At 37.1% G+C, this 18,987-nt stretch overlaps 1 protein-coding gene across 1 annotated transcript; it reads right to left on the reverse strand.

Moving 5' to 3' along the window:
- Positions 1–4,491: 4,491 nt before the first annotated feature.
- Positions 4,492–18,514, reverse strand: LOC127441257 (prohibitin-2-like). Its single transcript, XM_051698449.1, has 10 exons — positions 18,454–18,514; positions 17,234–17,363; positions 16,759–16,843; positions 16,590–16,669; positions 16,285–16,469; positions 12,795–12,924; positions 11,392–11,495; positions 7,535–7,612; positions 6,837–6,913; positions 4,492–6,547 (listed from the first exon to the last, which is right to left on the reverse strand). The coding sequence occupies exons 1-10, from the start codon at positions 18,472–18,474 to the stop codon at positions 6,529–6,531; spliced, it is 909 nt and encodes a 302-aa protein (XP_051554409.1). The 5' UTR covers positions 18,475–18,514; the 3' UTR covers positions 4,492–6,528.
- Positions 18,515–18,987: the final 473 nt, after the last annotated feature.

Consider the following 18,987-nt stretch of genomic DNA (forward strand, 5'->3'; position numbering starts at 1 on the left):
GCAGAGGCCTTCTCTGACTACGGCTGGCACCAATTCATCAATTCATCTCCAGGGGAGCAAATTCAACCTGGAAACAAGAAGCTTGTATATTATATTCTTTTGCAATCAGCCTGATCTCATGAATATTACCTGACTGTGGCGCCATTTTTGCAAAATGACATTACATGAATCATTACATGGATCACCGCAGTTCTGAGGTGAAATGTCCACTGTGTGGCGCTAAAAGCAAATATTCTCCCAAATAGATGAGTTTTTTTTAAAGTAAATATTCTAGAGTTTCAAATCAACAAAACCTACTTCCCTACCGTGAAGCCTACCATGTGAGATGAAACATTTATTTTCTGAACCAACAATCACTTTTTACTGCTTAAAAGACACTTTTGACTCACATGTGGCCTCACGTGCTCCTCAGAACCACCATCCTTTGTGTTGCAAGTGCAAAACTCTATCAGTTGAGCAGCTGCACAATTTGATCGCATTTACTTAAGCTTGTAAATGTAGTTGGCTATGTTATGCAAATGTTAAAATGTATCACCTTACAAGTCATGTGCTAAAGTAAAAGTGATTTATGTCATAAGATAAGCATTGTGTGGGGGACAGAGCAAAAAGTGTTTATATAATCTGCCATTTGACTTGTGGTTGTTTACAATATATTTTACACTTATGTATTTGGCAGATGCTTCTATCCAAAGTGACTCAGAATGCAATCAAGGTATAACCTATATTTAATGTGTTATCTATGAATCAGTATGTTAATCTCATCTATCACAACTGGCAGGCACATGCAGAGCATAAAACCTTTAATTTCCCTAGGTTTGCTATTATGGTTGCATCATGATCAAACTGAATGAACCAAGATCAACATGACTGAAATAAGAATGCTTTTGGTTGTATGACACATTCATGTTTGCATGCTGTAGGCCATGACAACAGTAGTGGCCTTTTCTTAATGCTATAAAAAGGCTTCTAGTATGAAATGCAATGTGCTCACACAGTGCAAATGACTAAGCAAATACATCAGTGTGCATTTCTGTAGATCGGTGGAGCAGATTCTGAGGCAAGGACACCGCAGCACTAACTGCAGAGCATCATGACTTTGAAGTGGGATGTAGGTCACACATCTAGCATGAGCGCACAGTTCTTGAGCAGCAGCAGCAGCAGCAATGGTGCTTGACAAATATCTGCAGTGCTTCATGGCACAATGGGGAAACAATACGATTTCATGATGTTGTGCTACTGAGCTCCAGAAATAGCTGCAAAGCTGCTATTAAGTGCACCGTGCTATAGGTACGGGAGATCAAGTCCACTGTCCTGGCGGATCGCCATGGTGACTGGCCCAGATCGCTCGTCCCAGCATGAGGTCAGCGTTTCCATGGAGATGGACCAGCTGAGTGGTAATCTGCTCTTGTTTATGCATGGTCTGGAATGGGAGGGGTGAGGGACGATAGAAGAAAGGGGGGAGGGGGCACACGTCTCCTCTGCATTTGCATATTAGTGCGTTCAATGCAGCACGTTCTGCAGATCAAACCTTAACCGTTTTAGGATTAACCCAGCATTTGTGCCCTAAACGAGGTCAGAGGAGCTGGATATTCAAGCTCTCAAATGTTACTAACACAGATGTCGTAGGCCTATATAACAGGCAGGCACCCTCCCATCGAGGTTTTCCGCATTCAAAAAATATCACTCAATGCTATAGGCTGGAAGGTAAAGTAAGGGGAGTGGCCTTGTGCAGCTCTTCATTGGCCCCGCCCCCTCTATACTCTTCTCCTCCTCATGAATATTACCAATGGGATAATCAATTAAGCCCTCTTCAAACCAGGCCCTCCAACAGAATGCTCCCTCTAATCTAGTGAGGTTTTCAGTCACCAGAGACTCTTATTTCGTCGGATTACGTTGAAACATGCTCTAGAGAATTAAGCTGTGGGTCAGTGCTATGCTGAGAAATAAACAAGCTGGAAGGCCCCTAGCTACCAGTCTCTCTCAACATTATGACTCATCTTTATCTCCATGATTCCAGAATTCCATGTAAAAGACTTTTTGGTCAAGGAACTACAGGTTTTGTATTTGGCGCCACCCACTGACTAAACATCCTCTTTACAAAAAAGCTTTTCAAAAAAGAAAAGTCTTTTCACAGTAAAATGGTGTCTATTACTCTGAATCCTATTTATAGGCTTCTCTTTAATCTTAACTTAGTGTATTTGCAACCTAAAAAGGTAAGAACTTGCAAAAATCAAGACTAAATTAAACTCCAGTAAACCTGGAAATTAAAAGTTTTAGAAAAATATCTTAGGATTTCGAAAAACAGTTTTGTTAAATGAATATTTAGGACTCTGCAGTATTTCTAGGTTGCTGTTCAAATATAAGCAAATGTGTCTCATTGACCATGTTAATTTCTCGTACGAAAGGTCAGATTTCCTTTTTTCCAATGAAGCATTCAATTAGATATGAAAAAATGCAACAGTCTTTTCAAAAGGGAAGTGTCACCAGTGGTCGAGCATGTTCTGTTAACAACTGAGCAACTATAGCCCAAAATTTTACAATTTCAATCACTGATCAAAAACTGCGGGATCACTCTTTATTTTAAATGGTCAGTTTTTTCATTTTTGTGAATCGTTTGTATGACGTTTATAGAAGTGACATATAGCGTAAATATTACTAGGCCTACTGTATGTCACAGTGATCTAGCCATCCATACAAACATTTTTGCAGAAGGTTTTCTGTATAGTCTGGAACACTTGTGAGGTATTCCAGGTCCTTTTCTCTCTAGTCTTCACTATACAGGGTTCCCACTCTTTTCAAGGCACAATTTTCCAGGACATTTTATGTTTCCATTGGATTTCATATTTAAGCAAAAACACATTATTTTGCACGGTTATTTTTTTCAGAATTCTGTATTTAACAGTTTAACAATTTCTTATTTATTTATATATATATAAAAATGGTGTCTAATCAAATTAATTCATTAAAATTTAAAGAAAAAAATATTTTAATTACATTTTTCAACATAACTTTGCATTATTTTTATCAAATGACCTGATTTTACACAAAATCCTCACAGCACAATATAAAACAACACTGAAGATTTTTGTCAAATTAAGTGCTGCACAACAGAACATCACATATGTGAGATATTTCTTTAATAAATGTATTATTATTATTATTTTACAGTAAATATTACGTTACTATACAGTAGTAATACGTTGCTGTCTTTTCTCCATTTCACGCATCCATTTAAATCAGGCTTTTATTTAGCCATTTCTGTGGTTTTGAGGGTAGTTTGTCTCCTCCGGATAAGCGGTTTGCTACATGGCCGTGTGATTATTAATCCCCAAAAAGCTGTGATTAATTAAATAAATATATAGTCTGTATGTACTGCGTGCTTCAGAGTGAATAAGTGCTCTGCTCTCTGTCATCTACCACGCACACACACAGAGCTTGATGATCATGATGCATTGTTTTTAGTGTATTAACGGCTTCACATATTTTTAAGTGTGCAGCACGTTGATTTAAGATATATACATAAAAAAAATGAAAATGAAAAAAGCAGCCTTTTGAGGTTTAATAACCACAACAGGACATATCACGATTTCAGTTTGATTAATTGTGCATTCAAACATTAATTTTCATCACAAACATGAACAATTCTGTGACATTGTGTTTTATACCTAATGGCATTTTTATGACTGGATTCAGTGATTCTGTCCATGTTTTACACATCGCAGAAATTATTTGACCCTACATGTGGTAACTGCGGTATAGCGAAATCTGAATCTGAATTATTGAAAATGAATTCACATCCCAAGTCATAAAGGACGAATCACCATGCTACCACCTCGGGGAGTGAATCAATAAAAGTAAAACAAATCAGCGGTGCGATTGTCATAATTGTTTTAAGTTTACAACTCAAATATTTGTGTAGTTAACAACAGCAGTGTTGGAGCGAAAGAATTACATTTTGCACTATAGCCATACTATTTCGTCACAGCAAAGCAGAGATGTAGAAAGTAGATGAGCAGAAAAAGTAGGTAACAGGGATTCATTCTTGATAGTAAACTGTTGATGTTGTTTAACAATGTGCAGCCGCCGGCAGTGACAAAATACAAATTTCAGTATTTGACACCTTTGCAGAGTCCCAATCGTTAACATGTTTTTGTGACAAAAACCTTGTTAGTGACACAAACAGTTTTATTATACTAAAATATTTTCCAGGTAAAATTTTGAATTATTTTCCATTGCTTTTCCATGACTGGAAAACAGCATTGTAAAATTCCAGGTTTTCCAGGACGCGTGGCAACCCTGCTATACATTCTTGAATATTTTACCTATTTACTTTGTTTTTTCTAACTGCTGTTCCTCAACATCATACATGCTCTACAAGTTTACAATGTAGACATGACTCATCTATACTTAATCTAGAGCTGTCCGTCTTCACACCGCAAAGTTTGGCACATAAGTCACATCTGCCTGCACATAAATACCAAGAAAATAGACTGAATTACACAGACTTTTTAATAGTGTTGACTTAGGTGCACCATAAATTTATTCACACAGGAATTACAATTGCGGGGCAATGTATCACGTGCTTTAAATGTTACATGTTTTGTCAAGATGTTGCCAACTGTGTTGATTCTGGTGCACAGCTGAAAATGAGCTGATTGAAAGGTGATGCTTTGTAAAGATGGGCAGATCGATATTTCCAAAAGCTTATGTTGTATCGAGAATATTGATCTTTACAAACAAATTTTTATAAAAACAATTTTGTGATATTACTTAATTTACCATGAATATTATGCATATCATATGCTTTAAAGTGAAAAAAATAAATAAACTGCTATAAGCGAATAGTTACATAGGATTGTTTCCCCCTTATTTAAACGCGCAGAAACACTGAAAGACAAGTGGTCACAGAGAGCGCTCGTTCAAACAAGGAGCAGCAGTACTTGGCAGACAGATAAACAGCATCTGGAGTTAATTCACACTTAATGACAAATCTAAATGTGACATTTATTATAATGGGTTTGTGTGACGTTTGTTAAAAGTTTATTAAACCCTAAAAAGAGCAAGAAAATAAGATACCTCAAAAATAATAAATATTATTTTGGATAACTGTTATCCAACAAACTAGGGCCCACATAATTCATTTCCATGTTTTTTTTTTTTTTTAGCTTTTGCATCTATTTTTAATTTTACAGTGTAGAAATGATAAAAAAAAATCTAACATGGAAAAGATGAACATCTGCTTCAAGGTGAGCTGTCTTCTCAAAAAAAAAAAAAAAAGATGCCACGTTATTTTTAGATAAAATTTGTGAGTTGATGCCAGACTTTGTATACAAAGTCAGACGTCCTCAGTATTTTCAGAGGCACACTTTTAAATATTTTTCACAAAGATCTGGATGACTGACTTATTGCTCCTCTCCCCAACCTCTTAAATGTTTGTATCGCCCAGGACACATTTTTTTAGGGTTAAATTAAAAGTTAAGACAGATAATGTTCTGTAATTGTAAATAAATCATACACTTACAAAAATGTATCATGGTTTTACAATAGTAATACTGTACTATCCATATAGTAACTATGATTTTACTATAGTAATATCATGACTGTAGTAACCATGGTTAATTTTGTGGTTGCTTTGGTTTTACAACAAAAACCATGGTTAAACTATTTACCATGTAAAAGTAAGGGTAAACAAAACAGAAGTCTAATCATGTGTTTACGCCTATAAATGTAAAAGGAAAAATGTGGCTTCTATAAATATTTAAAATGACCTATTTTATCATAAGAGTTCGCAAAACAATTCATTTAATAGAGGCATCAGTACTGGTATTGACGATCATGGCCTTGATAGTACTTGGAATCGGATCGAAAAGAAAATGAGTGGTATCGCCTATTCCTAACGCTTTGACGCTGCTTGCGCTGGCCAAGTATTTAATCCAGTTATCATTACATACATCAATAAGACATTGCATTTTCATTTTTCTAGAGTCTACCATCAAAATTTTTGATGACCGCAGTACATTTGAAAAGTAGCCCCCCCCCCCCCCCCCAAAAATGCACCCCATGAAATTTACATTTTAACTTATGATTGCATTTTCAAAATAGCCCAACTGGGCAGAAAACCGCCAGACCCTGGCAACACCATATCTTCATTATGACATCTAGGAATAAATGAGTTTCACTTATAACATGATCAAATTATTGTTTCAAAGGTTAAAAAACACATATGTGTTTTGTGATCACTGTAAGCATTTTAATGCCACCTGATACCACAGTGCCAATACTGGAGTTTAAACCACCAGCCAATCAAACAAAAGACCTGCTAAATTACAAACAGCTGTGTATAAATGGGTATGCATGAACATGTGAATGCATAAGTGTGCCCAGCCCAAGTCTTATCTGAGCCCTAACGGAACTGCAGAGAGAGGCTCTGCTCAGGGACACAGTCACGTTTAGAAGTAGGGCATAATTCTACAGGCTCAGCAAACACTACTAACATATGGAATGCATGTTCTCCATGGATGATGCTTCTCATTTCCCCAATGACAGCCTGCAACAGAAGACAAATACAGACTTCACCACTGAGAGAATCATGCTAACATACTGTATATGCACTAATATAAACAGAAAAAAAATATTTAAATGTATACTTCAAGTTGAAGTTTTCAATACTTGTAGTTTACATTTCAGAAATCCTTTACCCTTTTAAAAGTCATTTGCTATTATTATTCTATTTTTTTCTGAGGTGTTTCAATTAGTTTGAAGCTCATGTCTGATTGGGGAAAGGACATGTAACGTGTAAGAGACAGGAGTATGGGGTCCTGTGGTTGGGATCTTACTTGTCAAAGTAGTCGTCCTGGAGGTTCAAAACCAGGCTGTCCGCACTCAGGTACACCTTATTCTGAGAGGTTGCCACCTGGTGACAAGATATGCATTACATTTCACACATTCACTACTTATTTTTTTTGTGTTCTACAAACTGACATATATGTCTTTCAAAAATGTTTGAAACCAGCATGGACACAAGTATTACATTTCTACGAACTTCATACATGTGTTTTGAACTAGATTTTTAAAAGACTCATTTTTACCAACTTGGACGCACAACCATATTTGTCAATGACCCAATCACAGCAGCGATTTTTAACATCTCTATTTTATGTTATTATATAAATAACAATATTAACTGGTCGCCACTCACATATGACAGGATGACTGTGACAATGTAGCATGCTATTGTTTAAAATGTTTATTGTTGCATAATGCCAACTGTTTCACTCATATTTTTTTTAAAACAGTAGGCACTATACAGTGTATCCTGCACAGTATTTAGCAAGCTGGCATTTCATTCTGAACATATCCAAGATGAATGTTTTTTTGAATATTTGGCCCTATTCTTCATGTTTTTCTCATTTGTAAGCTGTGGAACTGCCATGCCGGTAAAGCACCATATTGATTGCATACATCATCACCTGCTAATCTGTGTCAATCAAGTTCAACCAATAACTTCATTTAAAAACATGCAAGCGTGTCATACCGTTTTGGCGATACTTTGGGCAGCTCTGATGCGCCTGAGTTTTAGGTAGCCAGGGTTCTTCGTAACAGCTTGACCCAACTGAAGTGCACAAACACAAAACAAAAACAAAGCAAATTAGTCTGTGCCCTTGCTTGAGCCTTTGTTTACTGTCAGCAGACAGCCATTGACCTGCGACCCATTTTAGCAACAGAATTGCATCATACAGCAGGAAAGAGTCCAACTGCAAAGTCATTTGTGAAGACAGAGTGCAAACGCTGTACTGTGACAAATGACTTAAAGCTTCAAGGAAGCAAAACAATTGAGAGAAATGCCCATAATGCACAAACACAGAAAACAAATTCACTCAATGTGTTCGCTTGTTGATAGCTTGTTTAGATTGAGGGAGTAGTACAGAATAACAGTACAATATACAGTGCTTTGAAAGTATTTGCCCCAATCCTGATTTCTTCTGTTTTTGTGTATATCTCATCCTAAATAGTTTCAAAAATTCAAACAAAATCTAACATAAAACAAATGTGTGGTGATGTTGCCGTGGATGAGCGATGTCTGTGGAGAGCGAGGCCGGGAGAGGAAGAGCGGTAAGGATTGACACCTGTGGGAAATCACCTCTAACAGCTTTTTTGTTGTAGTGAAAGCTGGAGAGGGATAAAAGGGCAGTCCAAACAGCCAGAGGAAGGAGAGAGAGAGAGATGCACGCAGCAGTGTTCGTGTGTGTCATTTTGTTATGCTGAAAAGCAAACCTTTTTGTGTCACTGAAAAGTGAACTAAATTAGTCTTACACTGGATGTTTACCCGGCTCCCGCATCCTCCTTAACAAAGAAAGCTAGAGACCTGGGTAGGGTTGCACCAGCTGTGCGTAAGTTCTAAAGTAAGTTAGGACATAAAGTTCACACTAAGCGCTTAGTAACTACTAGTTAGTTTGTAACTAAGTCAGTGCTTAATTTAGTTGCACCACCTGTTCTTAAGGCAAGACTTAACTAGTAGGTTGTAAGCTCTCCGTAAAGTAATGCATAGTCACATAATATGACGTTTACCTGTATTTATCCAATAAACAGCCTTCAAATTTATACACAGAAGTGTTAAAAAGCCGTGAACTTCAATTTGATCTAGTTACGGTTGATGTTCAAATCTTGTTTGTTCACGTAACTGTCAGCTGTAATAAATTATATCCCGATTAATATATGATACGAAATAAAAGTAGATTTGATAAATAGTATATCTGCCCTGTGTAAATAACAATATTATAGGAACTGTATCTAAAATAAATGAGGGGTGATAAATAAATACTAATACAACATGCTGGAAAAACAGACATTTATTCATTTTTATATCCTATATGTATATATTTTGAATGTATTGAAACTTGACACCGGGTGATGCACCCTGAAAACTGCACCGTTAGATCGGTTTCATGCTGAAAAGCTGCTTAAAAGTACGTTTTTTTCTCTCATAAATGTCAACATCATAATGTATGTCGAAATGATTGATGCCTGTCACGCAAAACATGAGTTCACTGATGTCATTAAATATCATTCTACTTTTTTATTCCAACCGTTACTCCTGGTCAGAGTCTTACGTTAATACTTAGTTTATATGTAGGGTTATGTCCTACCTAAGTTTAATGGTGCAACGCTCAAATATTTAGTAATGCGTAAACTGTAACTTAGTGCCCATTTACACCCATTTGCCCCCTTAGTTACTAAATCCCCAAATCTATGAAACTGCATTCATAATGAGGTTCAGCTGGACTAGACACACCCAAACCTGAATACTGTCAGCCCTGTTCAATCAAATCAACAACTAAACAGAACTTTTTCAGCAGCATGAAGTTGGCTAAAAGGTCTCACCCAGTAGCACATTATGCCAAGGTCGAAAGAAATTCCAGAAATGATGAGGAAAAAGGTGATTGAAATACATCAGTCTGGGAAGGGTTACAAAGCTATTTCAAAGCCTCTGCGACTCAAAAGAACCAGAGTGAGAACATAATCTCCAAATGGAGAAAACTTGGCACAGCAGTGAACCTTCCCAGAAGTGGCCGACCTTCCAAAATTCCTCCAAGAGCAGTGACGACTCATCCAGGAAGTCACAAAAAAGCCAAGGACAACATTAAAGGAACTGCAGGCCTCTCTCACATCAATAAAGGTCACTGTTCATGACCCCACTATCAGAAAGACACTGGCCAAAAATGCCATCCATTGAAGTGTGACGAGGTGAAAACCACTGCTAACTCAGAAGAACATTAAGGCTCATCTGAATTTTGCCAAAACACACTTGATGATCCTCAAACATTTTGGGAGAATGTTCTGTGGACTAATGAGTTGAAAGTGGAACTGTTTGGAAGATAGGGGTCCCGTTACATCTGGTGTAAATCAAATACAGAATTCCACAAAAAGAACATCATACCTACGGTCAAGCATTGTGGTGGTAGTGTGATGGTGTGGGGATGCTTTGCTGCTTCAGGGCCAGGGTGACTTGCAATAATTGAGGGAAACAAGAATTCTGCTCTCTACAAGAAAATCCTAAAGAAGAACGTGCGGTCATCTGTCCATGAGTTGAAGCTCAAGCGCAACTGGATTATGCAGCAAGACAATGATCCAAAGCATAAGAGTAAGTCCACCTCTGAATGGCTCAAAAGAAGTGAAATGAAAGTTTTGGAGTGTCCTAGTCAAAGTCCTGACTTGAACCCGATTGAGATGCTGTGGCAGGACCTTAAACGGGCAGTTCATGCTTGAAAACCCTCCAATGTGGCTGAACTAAAGCAGTTCTGCAAAGAAGAGTGGGCCAAAATACCACCACAGCATTATGAAAGACTAATCTCCAGTTATCGTAAGCGATTGGTTGCAGCTGTTGCTGCTAAAGATGGCACAACCAACTACTAAGTTTAAGGGGGCAGTTATTGTTTCACATGGGTGATGTAGGTGTTGGATAACTTTTTTGCTTCAATAAAAAATATATATATATTTGAAAACTGTATTTTATGTTTACTCAGTTTGCCTATGCTTTATATCTCGTTTGAAGATTTAAAACACTTTATTATGAAAAATACATTAAAAAAAATAGCATAAATCAAGACAAATACTTTTATTCTACTTTTTCACAACCCTGTAGCATAGATGCAATTCTATAACAGTTTACTCTGGCTTAATTAGCACAGCAGCAGTTTCCATTCATTATATATCTGATAATTATGCTCATTTACCACTCACAGATTAAGAACATATTAACAGAGTATAATAGTTATATGAAATTAGGTGCTTACACATGCAAACTGTGAATTCAGGATATTTGGGAGAAACAGAAACCCCTTAAGCCTCAAATTATACAGATATTGTTTCAATGATTGTCATGTTTGAATATGCAGTGAGGCCCAAACGTCTAAAATTTCTGATTGTCCCCCCCCCATTTAAACTTAAAAAAATATACAAAGCTTTGGGATTTTTTTTACACTTAGAGAGTTATAAAATGAAGAATAAATATTTAAGGTACTGCAGTCACTAATCAAATGTAAGCAAATTTGTGATACTACCATTTGAACCCCTTTGTTCAAAAGGTCAGATTTTCTTGCTTCCATTTGCTTCCTTTTAAACATTCTCAAATCATGCTGGATAACATGGATCATCAGGTTTTGCACAAAACTGAATCCATGCCAGCTTGAGTGCATGCTGTCATTGAAGCAAGGTGACATATACTAAATAAGCACTAAGAATCTCAACTTTTCACTCAAACTGCAAAGCTGACAATATACATTTTAATGAAAAAAAAAAAAGTATTAAATTAGAAAAGAAAGCAAAATACAAATATTTTCACAGACATTTGGATATGTGTGTGCTTGAGAGTCAGAGACAGAGGCAGCATACCATTTTAGCAGCCTCAGCTTCACCCTCAGCCTGGATAATCTTTTGTCTCTGGTCCTGTTTGGCCTTCTCCACGTAGAACTGAGCCCTCTGGGCCTCCTGTTGAGCTGCACATCAACAAGAGACAGGTTATTTACAAGAGAAAAGGGCTCACACATGCATAATCTCCTATGCATTGCTGTTCATTTTTAAGTGATAAAAAAACAACATTTCACTGCTAACAGAAATGGTTTTATGAGGTTGTATATTGTTTCTTTAGTCATAAGTGAATACTGATGCAATACAAAATTATGAAATGACAAGACTGCCCTCTAGTGGATAAAGTAAAGATAAACAAATACCATTTGGAATGACCATTCTGACAAACACACTTATTGGTTTTATTAGCCAGGAACTGACATAGATATATAATACAATATAATGTTCACATTTAAAAAAAAATAGGACCTGATATTATTTACTTAAAATCGCCCTATTCAGACTGATGCCAATCATTTAAATACCAATATTGGCCAACAATTCTTAAACTGTCACCAGTGTAGTGAACATCTCTACCTTTTATATAGTTAAATCAAAATTGCTCCATGTATTGGAATGCACTCATAATATCAAATCAAGACCTTCAAGACTTGTTTTGCAATTATTTAAGCCCTCAGTTTTCTCTGCAGGAAGATCACATGTCAGTGTAGCAATGTAGATGTGTATGACTTTCTTTCTTCTGCTGAACATAAATGAAGATATTTAGAATATCTTGGCTCTTTTGGTCAATATAATGCAAGTGAATGGGTGCCAAAAACTTTGTAGTTCCAAAAATCACACAAGACAGCGTAAAAGTAATCCATAAGACTACAGTGTTTTAATCTTTATCTTCAGAAGTGATATGATAGGGGTGGGTGAGAAACAGATTAATATTTACGTAATTTTCAATCAGTCTCCACTTTAACTTTCACATTCTTCTTCTTGTGTTTTTTGTGATTCACATTCTTCATGCATATCGCCCCCTACTGGGCAGAGAGATTAATTTCTAGCAAAAAAGAACTTGTGAAACTGTTTCTCATCCACATCTATCATATCACTTCTGAAGATAAAGATTAAAACACGAGTCGTACGGATCACTTTTATGCTACCTTTGTGCTTTTTGGTGGTTCAAAATGTTGGCACCCATTTGATTGCATTGTATGGACCTACAGAGCTGAGATATTATTCTAAAAATCTTTGTTTGTGTTCTGCAAAAGAATCTAAAAAGTCATACACATCTGGGATTGCATGAGGGTGAGTAAATGATGAGTAAATTTTCATTTAATTTGTGTTCTATAATAGCATGCACATTCATTGTGTTGTGTTACAGATTGCCCGAGACATTTCATAATAATAGAGTCAAGTAGGTATTTCGGCACTGTACTAACCGACTTGTTTGGCCTCTACAGCGGCGGTGTACTCCTTGCTGAAACTGAGCTCTGTGATGGCCACATCATCCAGGATGATGTTAAAGTCTTTAGCTCTCTCGATTAGCTCTCTCCTTATGAGCAGTGACACCTGAACACCAAAATAAAACACACAAATAACTGCTAAGCTGATTTTCTGAAACAAGTGTTTAACTGCAATAAGTTACCAGCAAGCATTCAAAAAGAGAATAGATAAATATATTTAATCTTTAAATTTACTACCAAACAAGCAGAGCCTTTCAAATGAACTATTTCATCTAGAGTACCTCAAATGCAAATATACGGATGTTTAAAAAAAAAAAAAAGGTTAGTTCACCCAAAACTGAATATTCAAATTTTATCACCCTCATGCCATCCCAGAGCAAAAATATATTTAAATATTGATCTGTTTCTCACCCACACCTATTACAGAATATCACTTCGGAAGACATGAATTTAAACACTGGAGTCATTTGGATTATTTTTATGCTGCCTTTATGTGCTTTCTGGAGCTTCAAAGTTTTTGTCACCATTTACTTGCATTGTATGGAGCTACAGAGCTGAGATATTCTTCTAAAAATCTTCATTTGTGCTCTGTAGATGAAAGAAGGTCATATACATCTGGGATGGCATGAGGGTGAGTAAATAAATGATGAGAGAATTTTCATTTTTGGGTGAACTATCCCTTTAAGCATCAGTGAGGTAAGTGTGAAATAACAGCTTGTCATCTTAAATAGCTCTGCATTACACAAAACCTAAGATTCTCAGCCTCCACTGAAAGATAATCATTTCTGTCTCGCACCAGGATCAGACAAGGAGCTGTTGACAGGGTCAAGTTAAATGTTAGGGGGCGGAAGAGGATTAGTTTTACATTAATTTTTTTGGCAGACACTTTTATCAAAAGAGGGGAATTGAATTGGGGAATTGAAAACTACATTCAAATAAAGACCTCACAGATGATATTGTACCTAATCTTGTAAGGTATGCTTCAGGCATTGTACAGAGTTGTCATTACAAGCAGATGTAAAGCTTTTCGTAATGTCTTGTACGAGCATTAACATCTTACTTTCACATAGTCTGTGGTCTTAAGTGACTTCCACGCTTACATTAACATGCACTTTAAAAGTTTGATTTCAGTTGGACTAAAACAATGTGTCATGTAAATGCATTGTCCGACTGAAATCACACAAGTCCGTTTTTTGGATGTCATTGTAGCCTCAGCTTTGTTGAGTAGGAGTAGGAGTACACAAATATACACATTAATCAGAGAACAATTAGCCTTTGCATACTGCACACGCTCCGAAAGACAGGTGACTCATGAAGTGGATTTTGCCAAAACCAATAACCAAGGTGGTGGAAAAGGCAAATACCCGATTAAACAGCCGATAGTTTTTTTTTTTTAAGAAAAAATAATATTTTCTAAAGAATGTTATTACAGGCTTTGACATTGTCTGATTATATTTTCTGCTCATAAGGTTGCCTTGTCTATTGAAAAACATTCAAATCGTAATGGTAAATGTATCTATCTATTAACTTTTAAGTAGCAAGCACCTCACTATAATTTTTTTTATGTAAAGTAAGAGCGACATGAACTGAATAAATTACAGCAAGGAAAATTTTTTCCTTGGAAAGCTTGATAATTATATGTCGGAAAGTAAGAGGCGGGCATTGGAAAGGGTTTCAGCTTTCTTATGATATAATTATTATGTTTCAATGGACTCGAAAGACTGCGGAGAGAGAGCGCTATGCAGCGCATCCATTTGAAGTGACTAGTATGATTGGTCACCTCGTTAAGAAGCTTCAAAACAACATTTATTGTTTGAATTTCATGATAACATTTACATGGTTTGAAAGACGAAAATAAAAATAACAAAACAGTCAAAAACTTGTTTTGGGGGGCCTGGGTAGCTCAGCGAGTATTGACGCTGACTACCAGCCCTGGAGTCGCAAGTTCGAATCCAGGGTGTGCTGAGTGACTCCAGCCAGGGGTAGAGTCAAATGGGGTAACCTCCTTGAGGTCGCGATTAGTGGTTCTTGCTCTCAATGGGGCGCATGGTAAGTTGTGTGTGGATTGCAGAAAGTAGCATGAGCCTCCACATGCTGCGAGTCTCCGTGGCGTCATGCACAACGAGCCATGTGATAAGATGCACGGACTGACTGTCTCAGAAGCGGAGGCATCGGAGACTTGTCCTCCACCACCCGGATTGAGGTGAGTAACCGCGCCACCATGAGGACCTACTAAGTAGTGGGAATTGGGCATTCCAAATTGGGGAGAAAAGGGGATAAAAATGGACGAAAAAAAAAAGTGTTTTGGTCTAAAATCACATTTACATTTGAAACAACCCAGTAAATTCATTAAACAGCTTACCTTTTGGGATTTAGGACAACTGTGAGGTTATCCTAACTTTAAGATGTTGTTTACGCCGATTTTTAAGAAAACATTTTCCCCAAGAATTTTAATTCTTCTTATGAAAAAAAAAATAAAATAAAATATTCTTGACTTTTTCTTAAGTTAGAAATGAAGAACAAAATGGTCGTTTTGTGAATCCGGACTCAGGAACTCTTATTAAATTAAGCTTTTTATAACCTATATATTCACCAGATAAAGAGTTTTCTATGTATATATATATTTCGCCAGATGTTATGTTTAATGAGGAATAAGGTTTATTATTTATAAGATAAGAAGTTATAGATGCGATGTACATGCTGATGGGAGACGTTTCCATATAGTTGCATTTTTCTTTGTGTGCTCTCTTCAATTTAGATCACTTGACTATCTAATGAAAATAACAAAATATGCACTGAAGTGAGGATAAAAATTTGGATGAATATTGGCAATGATGAAAGATTTAGATACAGCAAAATCTCAACAAAGTGTCAGTGATTGTTTTTATTTCACCACTAGAGGCTGCTGTTATACTGTAGAGTCCTCCAGCACCGGCCACAGGGGTCCATAGAGAACAAAAAAACTGCCGGCATAGATTTTTGCCAATAACCGATAGTTCCAAAAAACAACTATCGGTAAAACCAATATATCGCTCTACCTCTAGTATTTAACCCAATCTCTTCGTCTTAATTTCTTCAAATATTCGATTACACATTGTGTCATGTATACTTGGACATTACACAATGGACATGACACCCGCTGTAGCTCGATTACAACTGTGCATGTAATCAAAGTGACTGACAGCCATATACAGCAACAGGGAGAGATAGGGAGTCATTAATTTTCAATAAGAGTTGGCAATTTAATGTGCCATGAGTGAAAGACACCATTGGTGATGTGTAGCGGAGTTCAACTTTCTGCAATTCCACAGCAATGCAATGTGGCAACTACCAAAGGGAACGCAGATGATGCAGGTCATGTGATCTGCCACCTGATACAGTTGGATACAACAACAACAACAAAGAGTACAGCAGCTTGGCGACCTTCAGCAACTAAATTGCTTCAACTTCAGTCTTCATTCTGTACCTGAGCTCTCTGTGTAATAAGCTGCGACGCATTAAACTTGGCCACCACACTCTTGAGCACCTCATTGACGATAGAAGGAAGCACACGCTCGTCGTAGTCTTTACCCAGCTGCTGGTACATGACCGGCAAGTTGGAGGCAATGGGGCGGGACAGCACACGGAGACCTATGTTCACCATCTGAAGATCTGTGGGGTTTAAAAGATCGGACCAAAGAAAAGAGTATGTTGCCTCTTTTAAAACTTTGACTCACACTTACATCACTGGTTTTTAATTTATGTGCATTATAACATATACTGCAAGGTCACCTTTGCTTCCAGTGAGGGAAGAAATCTTCCTGGGTCTGGCTCGAATATCATAGATGATGGGGTACTGGATCCACGGTATCCTAAAAGGCACAGAGGTCATGATCTAGTAGTCACACACTAATTAATGAAAGCACTATGGGTGGTGTGATAGAGGTCATGTGTAAATCACCTGAAGTGCAGTCCCTCTGAAAGCACAGTGTCCATCTGCATCCCTCCAATTCTGTTGAAGATAATGGCTCTCTGCCCACCATCCACTGCACAGACATACAGCAAAACACAGTCTGTCATAAATCACACAACAAAGAAGCAAACCTGTTGTGTGAAAGCACCTGTCCAGAGGTGTCAAAATAAACTACATTTAGTCTTAAGGTTAGGGTATACTTTGTTATTCAATATTGAGCGTGTATCTTCAAAGGGTTGATTGATAGCCCAAAAACGAAAATTCTGTTGTCATTTACTCAACCTCATGTTGTTCCAAACCCATATTTGGTGGAACACAAGAGGTGAAATTTGAAGAATGCTGATGCTGGACTTATTTTCTATAGAATGAAAGTGAATGGTAACATGGTGAATTGGGCGAACTTTCCCTTTAAGGCTGAATTGCTAACTATAACACCAGTTTTATATTTCAGCGTGCACTCTACCTGTGTATGTGGATTGTTTGACCCCGTAGGCAAGAGCTCCAGCTCCGATGAGCAGCTTCAAGCCCAGCCCAGCACCTCGGGGGCCAGACCCCATCCTGCCGGCAATTTGGCGCAGCTGCTGCAGAAAACCCTGAAACAGATACAGACTTAATGTTAGTCTAATCAAACACATATCCAGTCGTAAAGGGGATTTAAACGATAGAATCTCAATGCAGCCGATGATTTACATCCTCCCGCTGATCCTGTGATATGATCACACTTCTAACTCTGCATGGACATAATGTTTAGACATAAGAACATACATCTGAAGTGGTTATGATCAGGGTTCCCATTCTTTTTGACCAATGAATTTCCATGACGTTTCTTTGATTTTACCATGATCATTTTGATCCGACCGATTTGCTAATCAATCATTTAGAATCTTTTATTAGACTATTTAGTGAACTGTTTCAACTGAATTGTATAAAACAAATTAAAAAAAGAACGATTCACTGACAAATTGGACAAAGCTATGCCTTGCAAGCAAATCTGAATGTACACAAGAGCAATATCTAGTTCATTAAATATTTTAGAGCAGAGAAAGAATAAAAATTATATTCAGTTCAATTATATAGCAATTTCCATGACTTTTCCAGGCCTGAAAAACACCATTTTAAAATTCCACTTTTATTTACTTACTGACTGCTGATTCAACTCAGATTAAAGGCATGTCTTCGGTACTGTAACAAACTCAACAGAATCCAATCCTGTAGTCGTGACTTTTTCTACAAATGTATGAATTTGAGATACTAGTACTTCTATAAGAGTGACAAATTGACCTTGCCCTTGTCTAGGACAGATGAGGGGCAACTTCTAGGCAAGGTTAAAGATGCTGCTACGGTTCTCAGAATTTCACATATCTATTATTTATTCACCACATCATTGAAACATATTGTGATTTTAGTGTGGTCTACATAGTTTCAGTCATTTCATGCAGGTCACACATAAAGTTAAATGTAGAGTTGTACAAGGTTGCATCATAGCGGCTGGTAATATATAACTGAACCCTGAATCCAGCTATCAGACTACTAGCATAGCTTTCATTAAAATTGAAATAAACGCGCTCATTTAAGTGCAAATTACAACACTTAAATATGTAAATGTGAGTACGAACTAAAAAATTTAATGTCTGGACACATTTGATATAATTTCTATATATTTTTAAATACAAAGTTAGTTACCTCGGGATCTTTACTCGCCATGCTGTTCTGTTCTCCGCTGTACGTCACCGGTGACAGTTCAAACACGTGATTCTGCACTTCCTGTATCCGCCAGTGGCATTATGGGATTTGAAGTCTAGCGGTACAGCTGAGACGTCAACGTGATTATACTGCGAGGACCTTTAGCAAATAGACAGATTTCATTAAAGGCCTATGACTACATTTTTTATTTTTTTAATTTGGGTCATTGGATTACACTTTACATGTCACGATTGCATCTGTGAGTGTGGGTACATGAGATTACTCGAATGTGCCAGGAGGTGGCAGAACACTTGTTTATATGGGGTCGAACGTCACAGTCTTGCTATCTCGTGATTTACAGGTGCATCTCAATAAATTAGAATGTCGTGGAAAAGTTCATTTATTTCAGTAATTCAACTCAAATTGTGAAACTCATGTATTAAATAAATTCAATGCACACAGACTGAAGTAGTTTAAGTCTTTGGTTCTTTTAATTGTGATGATTTTGGCTCACATTTAACAAAAACCCACCAA

Source organism: Myxocyprinus asiaticus, chromosome 5, assembly GCF_019703515.2.
Source record: "Myxocyprinus asiaticus isolate MX2 ecotype Aquarium Trade chromosome 5, UBuf_Myxa_2, whole genome shotgun sequence".
NCBI lineage: Eukaryota > Metazoa > Chordata > Actinopteri > Cypriniformes > Catostomidae > Myxocyprinus > Myxocyprinus asiaticus.

Coding starts and splice junctions, on each gene's coding strand:
- LOC127441257 (XM_051698449.1), bottom strand. CDS start 18,474: ATGGCGAGTAAAGATCCCGAG. Junction 16,470..16,589: donor TTCCCTCACTGGAAGCAAAG/GTGACCTTGCAG, acceptor TAAACCCCACAG/ATCTTCAGATGGTGAACATA. Junction 12,925..16,284: donor TTATTACACAGAGAGCTCAG/GTACAGAATGAA, acceptor TTTGGTGTTCAG/GTGTCACTGCTCATAAGGAG.